The 12,131-nt window shown below is 47.8% G+C and overlaps 1 protein-coding gene and 1 long non-coding RNA gene across 8 annotated transcripts in view; one reads left to right on the top strand and one right to left on the bottom strand.

Annotated features, from left to right (window-relative positions):
* The window catches only part of LOC129403380 (uncharacterized), a 42,207-nt gene that overhangs the window by 20,495 nt on the left and 9,581 nt on the right, over positions 1-12,131 (bottom strand). The window lies entirely within an intron of this gene.
* Positions 1-12,131, top strand: part of SP2 (Sp2 transcription factor) — a 35,311-nt gene that overhangs the window by 21,840 nt on the left and 1,340 nt on the right. For all 3 annotated transcript variants that reach the window (XM_004608708.2, XM_055130703.1, XM_055130702.1), the window contains 3 exons: positions 7,754-8,072; positions 10,018-10,192; positions 10,315-10,508. In XM_004608708.2, coding sequence (XP_004608765.1) covers positions 7,754-8,072; positions 10,018-10,192; positions 10,315-10,508 — 688 coding nt within the window. The remainder of the gene's footprint in view (positions 1-7,753; positions 8,073-10,017; positions 10,193-10,314; positions 10,509-12,131) is intronic.

Raw genomic sequence — 12,131 nt, 5'->3', positions numbered from 1 at the left:
ATAGAGTTTGATGGGAAGAAAGTAATGTCATGTCAAGGACAAGAAAAACATAAGAGGGGTCTGAGAAATAGTACGGCATGTAGGGCATTTGCCTTTGCCTTGCACACAGCTGACCCGGGTTTGGTCCCCAGCACACTCCGAGTGGTCCTCTGACCCTGCCAGGAATGATTTCTGAGCTGAGAGCCAGGAGTAAGCTCTGAGCATTGCTTGATGTGGCCCAAAAACCGAAAGAAAGAAAAACATAGGAAGCAACAACCTAGCTTAGTAACGGGAACATTTTAGGCTAGATTCATGTGGGAACTAAGATGGTCCAAGACACTGGAATCTTTTTGCCCAGTGAGGCCAGTTTTATTCTTTGTATATGCCTACCAAATGCTAGTCATGCCCCAGTTATAGTTGCTGTAAAGTGTCCAAGAACACGGCATGGAATTGTAGTTCAGTAGAACTGTTTCGTTTATAGGAGGCCCTAGGTTTGATCCCTGGCACTCACCCAAATAGTAAAGTATTCAAGTCCTTATAGGACATATATGACTAGAGCTAAAATTTAACTTATATCTGAATTCAAACCTCATACTCCTCCATTTTCTACCATAATTCATCATTGTCTTTTTTTTTTCATCCAGAGTGGGGAGGTTCCAGTGATATTTAGAGAAGCTTATGGTACTGGGAATCAAATTTGGGTCTCCTGCATGCATGTGCTCCTATTCACTGAGGCATCTCCTCAGCCCTTTCATTCATTGTCTTTGTCTTACACTGAAAACTGTGCAAGGAATTTTTTTTCCTTTGGTGCTGAGGCTTGAACCTTGGGCCTCATACGTCTGAGTCTTGTACTCCTCCACTGAATTATATTCTTGGCTATGAATTTTTGTTAGGTTTGGGCCGCATCCAATGGTTTTAGGAAGCTCTGTATTTGGTGGGGACCGTGTGGTGCCATCGAGCAAACCCAGACCTCCCAGAGATTTTTTTTTTTCTTTTAAAGTTTTTGGGCCATACCTGACAATGCTCAGGAATTCTTGGGAACCATATGGGATGCCAGGGATTGAAACCAGGTTAACTACGTACAAAGCAAGTCACTACCCACTCTACTATTGCTCTGATCCCTGTCCCAAAGATTTTTGTTTGTTTTCGTGGAATGTATCTGATGATTCCTGGTTGAGCTCAGAAATTACTCCTGGCAGTGCTCAGGGATGCCAGGGATTGACAGCCATGTGCAAGGCTAGCACCCACGCACTGTACTATCTCTTTGGCCCTCAGCTTTTTTAATTTAAGCAGCAGCTCCTGTCATTGAGGAATCAATAACCTGAGGATCCCAGTGAGTGATGGGGGAAGCTGGCCTTTTCAGTCGAACTATGAACCTGGAAGTCACACAGGGAGGAAATCTGAGGTACCTGAGAACGCTGCCTCTCTCCTGACAGAGTATGTGTTGCCAAGTGACTTCTTAGAGAGTACTTAATACTAAGCTATCTGCGAGGTTTCATTCCTAGACCTACCTGAAAGGTGAGAAATGTGCTGATCCACTTGGTGCACACACCCTAGGCTGCATCTCCTCCCTTCCCTAGGGACCCATGTCTTGCCATGTCTTGAGAGTGACAGGTGGGGCACAGATCCTGGCCTTCTTTTTTTTTTTTTTTTTTGCTTTTTGGGTCACACCCGGCAATGCACAGGGGTTACTCCTGGCTCTGCACTCAGGAATTACTCCTGACCATGCTCAGGGGACCATATGGGATGCTGGGAATTGAACCCAGGTCGGCTGCATGCAAGGCGGCTGCATGCAAGGCAAAAGCCCTACCCGTTGTGCTATCGCTCCAGTCCCAGATCCTGGCCTTCTTAAGGAAAGGGTTAGCTATATTATTTTGTATTTCATTTCTCTATAGTCAAGGATCACGCCTAAGGCCTCACACATATGAGGCAAGTATTCTACGCTGAGCTACATCCCTGGCATATAGTTTCTATTATTATTTTATTTCTCTGGTCTTGGGCCACTCCTGCTGGTATTCAGGGACTACTCCCAACCAGGGAGTATTCAGCATACACGTTCACTCTTTGACTCTCTCTCCCCACCCAGACCACACACATTATCTTTATTTTTCAAAATACTTTTTGGAAGTATTTTGGGGAATTTGGGCCAAACCTGGAGGTACTCAGGGGCTATTTCTGACACTCTGCTTAGGAGTGACGCCGGGCTGTGCGAGGGGGGCCACATGTGGTGCCAGGAATTTGAACTGGTGTCAGCTAAATGTAAGTCAGGTGCCTTAACCTCTCTACTACCTTTCCATCCCTGCCCCAGGATGTTTGTTTGTGTTTTGTTTGGGAGCCATGCCCAGTGAGGCTTAGTGCTTACTGCTGCCCCTACACTCAGGCATCTCTCCTGGCGGTGCTCAGCTACTATATATGGTGCCAGGGATTGAACCCAGGTCAGCTGCATGCAAGGGAAATGCCCTGCTGTACTTTGTCTCAGGCCTTGGACCTTTTTTTATTTTTTGGGGGGGGAGTGGGGGCACATCTGGCAGTGCTCAGGGCTTAACCCTATTTCTGTGCTCAGGGATAACTCCTAGTCTGGGACCATATGTGGCACTGAGGATTGAACCCATCTCATTTTTATGCAAGGCAAGCATCCCTCCTGCTGTAGTAATGCTCTAGACCAACTATTTTTTTTCTTTTTTTTTTGTGGGGGGTCACACCCGGCAATGCACGGGGGTTACTTCAGGCTCTGCACTCAGGAATCACCCCTGGCGGTGCTCAGGGGACCATATGGGATGCTGGGAATCGAATTCAGGTCGGCAGCGTGCAAGGCAAATGCCCTACCCACTGTGCTATTGCTCCAGCCCCAAGACCAACTTTTTTTTTTAAAATATATATGACAAAGAACTTTCTTCCCCTGAACCATTTGAACCTACCTTTCCATCAGTGTTCCCCATCGCTTGTGAATGTCATATATAGAAAGGAAAATTTTTTGTATAGTGATGTTGTATGTAATGATACAACTTTCTCTGCTGGCAAATTATCATTGAAACCCACTAATGTGTAATCTGGAAACCACATCCAAGTCTCAGCACTTGTCCCAATGTTTCTTTTGTTGCCACAGGAACTCATAGAATAGCATTAGTTTATCTTTTGTAAATAAGGTACTTTTACTTAAGGGAAATATGAAGGACTAGCCAGTGGGGAGAAAGAAGTTGAGGTGCAGATGAATCTCTAAGAGACTTGAGCCCAGGATGGCATTTGGTTGTCAGGTCTCTTTGCCTCTTGGATCTTTTCTAGTCTTTCTTTTTTTTTTTTTTCTTTTTGTGTCACACCTGGCGATGCACAGGGGCTCCTCCTGGCTTTGCACTCAGGAATTACTCCTGGTGGTACTTAAGGGACCATTTGGGATGCTGGGAATCGAACCCGGGTCGGCGTCATGCAAGGCAAACGCCCTGCCTGCTATGCTGTCGCTCCAGCCCCTTTTCTTGTCTTTCTTGACTTTCATGATCTTGACAATATTCTGAGGGGCAGGGTGGGAGAGCACACTTGGCAGAGTCAAGGGCTAATACTCCTTACTCTGTGCCCAGGGATCACTCCTGGTCACATCCAAGAACCATATGGGGAAACGAGGATTGAAATGGGGTCAGCCATATGCAGGGCAAGCTCCTTAACACAGCGATGCCAGTACTGTAATTTGTGTTAAGCCATATCCAAGTGTGAGACACTGGTGGGTCACACCAGCATCAGTGTGTTACCCCTATGCTATATCTCTGACCTTGACACTATTTTTTTTTTCTTTTTGGGTCACACATGGCAATGCACAGGGGTTACTCCTGGCTAGGCAACCAGGAATCACTCCAGGCGGTGCTCAAGGGACCATACAGGATGCTAAGGACTGAACCCGGATCGGCCGTGTGCAAAGCAAATGCCCTACCCGATGTGCTATCGCTCCAGCCCCAAGACCTGGACACTTTCTAAGTGTACAGGCCTGTCATTTTGTAGAATGTTTCTCGTTTAGGTTTTTGTGATGTTTCCTTGTGACTTGCTGCAAGCTATGTATTTTCTTCAGGAAAAAAAAATAAACCCACGGAAAAGATCCTGTGTCCTAGCTGCATCCTGAAGGGGTTGCATAGTTTCCATGCTGTCAAAATGATGTTTGGCAGATTTCTGCAAAAAAAGTTCCTTTTTTACCTCTTTGAATTTGTAGTTAGAGATTGAAATTATGTAAATAACCTATTCCTCATCAGACTTTGCCCACTTGTTTTAGTATATTTACTATGATAGAAATTTTCTTAACTAATATTTTATATTTCAGAGTAAGTTTTTATTATGTACAGGCAGGTTTCAGAGGTAGTAAGTAGAAATAGAATCTGTACACTGCTTACCTGGTTTCACCTGTTACTAAACATCTTACATTACCAAAATATACTTGTTGAATGAAGAAACTGATTCTAATATAGCACAGTTACCTAATTCCAGGCATGATGTGGATGTCTTAAGTTTTTTCCACTAATGTCTTCTTTCTGTTCCCTGATTCATCAAGATACCACATGGCACTCAGTGGCCATGTCTTCTAGGCCTCTGAAAAGTAGCTTCTTGGGGGTCAGAGTGATAGTACAGTAGGTAGGGCTTTTGCCTTATGCATATCTGACCTGGTTTTGATTCCCGACATCCCATATGGTCCCCCAAGCACAACAGGGTGACCCCTGAGTGCAGAGTCAAGAAGAAACCCTGTTGGGCTGAAGCAGTAGTACAGCGGGGAGGACATTTGCCTTGCATGCAGCCGACCTGGGTTCAATCCCCAGCATCCCATATCGTCCCTCTGTGCACCGCCAGGAGTAACCCCTGAGTACAGAGCCAGGAGTAAACCCTAAGCATTGTTGGGTGTGACCCAAAAAGCAAATAAATAAAAATAAAAAACCCTGAGCACTGCCAGGTGTGTTCTTCTCCACCCCCCCCCCAAAAAAAAAGTAGCTTCCGTGTATGTGATTTCCATGATCTTGAGAGTCTTGGTGGCTACTGCTCAGCTAAACCCTGTAGGAAATCCTTCATTCTTCATTCTGGGGTTATCAGTTGACCCTTGAACACCATGGATTTAAACTGTTGGGTCTATTTATTGGCAGATATTTTTCTTATTTGTTTGTTTGTTTATTTATTGCTTTTTGGGTCACACCTGGTGATGCACAGGGGTTCCTCCTGGCTTTGCACTCAGGAATTACTCTTGGTGGTGCTCAGGGGACCATATGGGATGCTGGGACTCAAACCCGGGTTGACCACATGCAAGGCTAATGCCCTACCCTCTGTGCTATCACTCCAGCCCCAGCAGATATTTTTCAGTAAACATAATTGACCTTCCATATTCATAGGTCACATTCAGGGAGAATACAGCCTTGGGTGTCCATTGATTGACTCCTGGGATGTGGAACTTATAGATACCAAGGGTCAGAAACGTACTATTCACTCATGAAATAGTATATATTAGTACTTTGTTCCTTATTTTATCAAAGCCCTCGGAGCCCTATTTCTCTTTTGGAGGATAGATTTTTTTTTTTATTCTATCATTCTCTTCTCCATTTTTTTTTTTGCTTTTTGGGTCACACCCAGTGATGCTCAGGGGTCACTCCTGGCTCTGCACTCAGGAATTACCCCTGGCAGTGCTCAGGGGACCATATGGGATGCTGGGAATCGAACCCGGGTTGGCCGAGTGCAAGGCAAACGCCCTACCCGCTGTGCACTCCAGCCCCTCCATTTATTTATTTATTTTTTCTCCATTTTAATCAGTGTGGACCCATAGGTTCCTGTTCTTTTCAATGGGCTGTAATCCATTGATGTCCTGTTGTCCAATATTTGGCTAGTGGGGCCCCTTCAGGTTGACTCTTGTGTTCTTTTCACATGTCACCATCAGTCTTTGGACATTCTTTACTTCCTAGAGCAACATATTCCAAGTTTCTTTTTTTCTTTTTTTTTTTTTTTTTTTGCTTTTTGGGTCACACCCAGCGATGCTCAGGGGTTACTCCTGGCTTTGCACTCAGGAATTACTCCTGGCAGTGCTCAGGGGACCATATGGGATGCCGGGGATCGAACCCAGGTCGGCCGCGTGCAAGGCAAACGCCCTACCCGCTGTGCTATCGCTCCGGCCCCAAGTTTCTTTTTGTACTTTCCCTGCCCCCAGTTCTGGAACCAGCTGTTCTACCAAGGGACTCTAGTTCATAGGATTGAGAAGCTAAGACATGTAAACTAGGTGAGTTCATAGCTATTAGAGTGTTGCTGTGCCCAGCCCTTCTCAATAAATACAACCAAGAAGCATATGTACATATTCTGTGTCCATATATATGTATATATAATGATAGTACTGTGAATACTTATATCTGTATGTACTAGATAGAAATGAGTATGCACACACATGTACTCATTGATACTTACACTTGAACTAGTAGAAACCCAGGAGTTTCCACCATTATCTCTAATTCCCACTCAATACCACAGGGTTCATTCCAGTTTTCTCCCTTTCCATATTCCACAACTCCCATTGCTGACAGAATCCTCTTGTTACCCTTAATTGATCTCTTCTCTGGATCAGTGTCCCTATATGGAACCAGTCTCATTTCATCTCTCCCTTGTGGACATCTCAGCCTGCTGATCCATGCCAGATTGGTACCCCTACTACCATCAGAAGCTCTCCTCATTTTATGAGGCCCCAAATGCATACTTGTAGGAAATTTTCTCCAGAATCCCAGATCTCTTTCTGGCAGGGCTAGGTCACTTCATACGCCTCCGCCTAATGGGAGTGTGAGCGCCTATTTCCTGTTGTCTTGTCAACAGTGAGCATTAGGCAGTCTGAGTTGGGGAAAAGCTGTTCTCATTAGCTTGCCTCCTCAAAGCTTTTTTATTTGTGTGATGGTCACTTTTGTCAGGTCATCCATTAGTTGCCTTCAATTCTCCAGTAACGATATTCGACCATTGAGGTTTTTTATGCAGACGTAAATTATTTTCTTTTTTTTTTTTTCCTTTTTGGGTCACACCCGGCAATGCACAGGGGTTACTCCTGGCTCTGCACTCAGGAATTACTCCTGGCGATTCTCAGGGGACCATATGGGATGCTGGGAATTGAACCCGGGTTGGCCGTGTGCCAGGTGAACACCCTACCCGCTGTGCTATCACTCCAGCCCCAGAAGTAAATGATTTTCTTTTAAATCACCATTCCAAATTTGCTAATTCAGTGTGGGCCAAGCATCATCCTTTGGTTGAATATCAGTGGTGTACAAGAGAAGGTGTAGGCAAGTTCCGAAGATGTGGGCTGTTAGGGGCTTCCCATCTTTTACATGGGCAGGGAGAAAGTTTTGCATTTATTCATCTTGGTTTTGGAGCCACACCTGGCAGTTCTCAGGGGTTACTCCTGGCCCTGCACTTAGGAATCACTCCTGACAGGCTCGGGGAACCACATGGAATACTGGGGATCAAATCCAGGTCGGCCACGTGCCAAGGCAAGCACCCTGTCTGCTATGCTATCTCTTGGGCCAGAAATTTCTGAGGTTTTTGTTTGTTTGTTTGTTTTTGGGGGGTGTCACACCCAGTGATGCTCAGGGGTTACTCCTAGCTCTACACTCAGGAGTTACACCTGGCAGTGCGTGGGGGACCTTATGGGATGCCGGGGATTGAACCCACATGGCCACATGCAAGGCAAAAATGCCCTACCCACTGTACTGTTGCTCCGGCCCCCAGCTCTGCTTTTAAATGTGCTAAGAGCCTCATCTCTCCTTGGGCACTGACTCCTTCTGACCCCTCCTAGGTCTATATCCGCACTCCTTCTGGTGAGGTGCAGACGGTCCTTGTCCAAGACAGCAGCCCCCCAGCAACAGCGGCAGCCACCTCTACCACCACGTGTAGCAGCAGCCCAGCAGCCCGTGCTCCCCATCTAAGTGGGACCAGCAAAAAGCACTCAGCTGCCATTCTCCGGAAAGAGCGTCCCCTGCCAAAGATCGCTCCCGCCGGGAGTATCATCAGCCTGAATGCAGCCCAGCTGGCGGCAGCAGCCCAGGCCATGCAGACTATCAACATCAATGGCGTCCAGGTCCAGGGTGTGCCCGTCACCATCACCAACACAGGAGGTGAGAGGGAGTCCCCGGGCGGGTCATGGGTGGCACGCAGCACCCTCACACACGGACTGTATGGAGCAGCCCTGACTTCACGGTTAACAACTGGTGGCCGTTGCTGAAGAATTGTGTGGCCCCTTCCAGGTTAAAACAGGTCCTTCCTGTTGTCTTTAACCTTCTAGAGCTTGTGAGATAAAGATGCGTGTTGGCCCCATTTGATAGTTGGGAGATCTTGAATGTAGTAAGTGTAAAGAACTCAGAAAAAAATTTCCAGCTTACATACAAACACAAATTAATTGGTACAGATGAAAGTCATGTTCGGGGGAGACTCTTGGGGAAAGAACATGAAGGCTTCTAGAAAAAGAAAGCCCTGAGTTAGGGCTTGATTTTTTTCAGGGGGAATGACTTGTCCTGCACTTTTCATTTTGGCAAATTAATCAAGGGAGGGACCCAGGTTATAGAGCAGTGGGAAGAGTCCCCAGTCCCTTAGACCCCCCAAGTAGTAATCCCTTGAGTGCAGAGCCAGTAGTAAGCCCTCAGTATAACCAGGTATATCCCCAAAACCCAACCCCCACCCCCCAAAAAACAAATTAATCAAGGGAAACACTATAGCTGCCAACAATGGTTCCTTGTATTGTTGAGCTGAGTGAAGGCTCTTTCGGAAGGCCATGGAAATTCTGAATCTCCTCTCTTCATCCATCAAGAATTAAAAAAAAAAAATTAAAGAGGGGCTGGAGCAATAGTAGAGTGGGTAGGGTGTCTGCCTTGCATGAGGCCGACCTGGGTTCAATTCCCAGCATCCCATATGGTCCCCAAGCACCACCAGGAGTAATTCCTGAATGCAAAGCCAGGAGTAACCCGTGTACTTTGCCAGGTGTGACCCAAAAAGAAAAAGAAAGTTAAAGAACCTTTTGTCAGTGGCTTAGGAGGAACCCCTTCTGAGGGATCTAAACGTTAAGTATGTGTTGCTCTCCCCACTTTGAGTTGCTTTATGGAAGTCTTAGAAGAACTGTTGTGTTTCTTTTTTTCTTCCCCAAAGCCCATAGAGGTGTTTTCTTACTTCTTACTTTTCTCTTTTGGGTTACACCCAGTGATGCACAGGGGTTACTCCTGGCTCATGCACTCAGGAATTACTCCTGGCAGTGCTCGGGGGACCATATGGGATGCTGGGAATCGAACCCGGGTTGGCCGCGTGCAAAGCAAACACCCTACCCGCTGTGCTATCACTCCAGTCCCTGTTTTCTTACTCTTATTAACCAAAAATCCCTGGAGAATTCCTGAAAGCAGAGTTGGTGTCTCTCAAGGCCTTAAGCTAGAGAAGAATCCAGAAGAACTCCTCTAAGACAGGACCCTTCCAGATTGAAGTCACACAGGCTTTGTCTGCGAGCAGATGTGGCCTGTGTAAGAAAGTGGTCAGGACCTGTACTCTGAAGCCCGCTGTCTGTGTTCAGACAGCTTCTCCCACTCATTAGCCATCTGACCTTTACCTGTTATCCGAGAGCCTCAGTCTCTTCCACTGTGAAACAGGGGTGACAACACTTCTTTCATCAGGTTTTGTTTGTTGATTTGGTTTTGGTTTGGTTTGGGACACTGCTGGACACCAGCACTGTCCAGGGCTTATTCCTGACTCCGTGCTCAGGGATCACTCTTAGCAATGCTTGGGGGGCCATGTGGGGTGCCGGGGATTGAACCCAGATTGGCTGCATGCAAGGCAAGTGTCCTACCCACTGTGCTATCTTTCCAGCCCCACTTATTTCATCAAGTTCTGAACATTAAATGAGTTAATCTTGAAGATTAAATGAGTTAATTAAATTAATACCTTTTAATGTCTCTGGCATTGTATTTGGCCAGACAGCTCTCTCACACGTTAGCCGCCACGGTTATCGCCCCTCCCTGCAGAAGGAAGCCCAGAGTCGTGCTCGTGCCTGCTCCCCCTGAGTGTGCGTCCTCCTCCCCACAGGGCAGCAGCAGCTGACGGTGCAGAATGTTTCCGGGAACAACCTGACCATCAGTGGGCTGAGCCCCACTCAGATCCAGCTGCAGATGGAGCAGGCCCTGGCTGGGGAGGCCCAGCCTGGGGAGAAGCGGCGCCGCATGGCCTGCACTTGTCCCAACTGCAAGGACGGGGACAAGAGGTAATTAAAGGACCGCCAGGGCTAAGAGGAGGTGAAGCAGTGGTCCCGGGCCACCTGGATGCCCACCTTTTCTGTGCTTTTCACCCCCTTCTGTGCTCTCCCCCACCCCTCCATCATGCCAGGTCTGGAGAGCAAGGCAAGAAGAAGCATGTGTGCCATATCCCCGACTGTGGGAAGACTTTCCGGAAGACGTCCCTGCTGCGGGCCCATGTGCGCCTGCACACCGGCGAGCGGCCCTTTGTCTGCAACTGGTTCTTCTGTGGAAAGAGATTCACTCGGAGTGACGAGCTCCAGCGGCACGCTCGCACCCACACAGGTCTGCTCTCCGTCTTCAGCGGCCTCTTATACCCACACAGGGTCATTCTCCATCCCCACCATCCGTACACACTGGGGTTCTTGGCCCTGCCAAGGAATTAACACAGAGCCAGAGCTAGTCTGAGACCATTTTCCCATGCTCTAAGGCCATTTAGAAAATTCTCTGAAACCATTCTTGGGGTCGGGGGGGCAGAGGAGAGGGGAGAGAGCAGGGAGGGGCTTTGTGCCACACTCTGTGCTCAGGTCTTACTCCAGCTCTGTGTTCAGGATCACTCCTGGCAGGGCTCAGGAGATGAACTGGGGTCAACTGCATAAAAGGCAATTGCCTTACTCCTGTCTTGGGCCCCTAAGGCCATTCTTTTTTTTTGCTTTTTTTTGAATCACACCTGGCGATGTACAGGGGTTACTCCTGGCTCATGCACTCAGGAATTACTCCTGGCGGTGCTTGAGGGACCATGTGGGATGCTGGGAATCGAACCTGGGTTGGCCAAGTGCAAGACAAATGCCCTACCCGCTCTGCTATTGCTCCAGCCCCAAGGCCATTCTTGTTATTGAAGTGCTGGCATCTGCGTTTCACAGCCACAGTGACTGCGCCTGCTGCAAAGTCATGTTTTTGAGCACCGATTAGCATGACAGACACTGAGCCAGGTGCTTCAGATTGGCGCATGGGAGCTCTTCCAGCAACTTCAGGGACCACAATTCCATCCTCTCCTTTTTTTGAAGCAATAGAGGAGGCCAGGTCACACAGCCATTCAACTCTTCAACTCCCCACCACACATACTTAACCGTATCCCAGGAAGGCTTTCAGACTGTTAGTTAGTTACCATATGCTTTTCCTTTGATCATTTCACTATTTTCACTCATTTATGTACAGTTATTTCAGTTTTCATTTATCTGTGTCCAGTCACTATAATATTTGGGGGTTGCCCAAACCCACTGGGGGAAACTCCCAGCTCTAGGCTCAGGGATCTAACCGTGCTCAGGCAACCATATGGTGGCCAGGGATGGAATGCAGGTTGGCTGTGTGCAAAGCCAGCAGCTTAACCCTTATATGAAGTTCTCTCCAGTCCCTATGTCTGGTCACTATATTTGACATCAGGAGCTCAATGTTGTAGTAACATGATGCAATGTGCTAGGAAATAAAGAGCATCAAGAGAGACCATTCACGTCTTTACACCTGAAATTGCCTGGGCTATCACCCTGGGCCTTAGCATGTGGTCTGAGAACTGCTTCTTCAGTGAATGCTCCCAGGGGACAGTCCCCTCTCATGGGACCGGGGGTGTGGACACATGCCTTAAACTCAGCATGGTGGAGCAGGCCATGCCCACCACTCAAGGTGGAAGAGTAGGGAGCCTTGGACTAAGTGCTTGGTGCTCAGACTGGCAGGTCAGAGGGTAGTGGGCTTTCCTTGCTGGGAGGTGACACTGAGGCAGGGTCGGTCAGAGGGACAGAGGTCAGCAGAAGGCAGGCAGCAGCTCCCAAGGAGAGTCCTGGGTATGGGTGCACGCGTACTGATGCCCCGGCATGAAGGTGATATCAGTGGGTGGAAAAGGAGCACTCAAGGGTGCGTATCTGCAGACCACGGAGGGCAGATGTCTAAGCGGAGGCTGCAGGGAGTCCCGCC

The sequence above is a fragment of the Sorex araneus genome, chromosome 3 (assembly GCF_027595985.1).
Source record: "Sorex araneus isolate mSorAra2 chromosome 3, mSorAra2.pri, whole genome shotgun sequence".
Lineage (NCBI taxonomy): Eukaryota > Metazoa > Chordata > Mammalia > Eulipotyphla > Soricidae > Sorex > Sorex araneus.
This window is presented reverse-complemented; position numbering and strand designations above follow the sequence as displayed.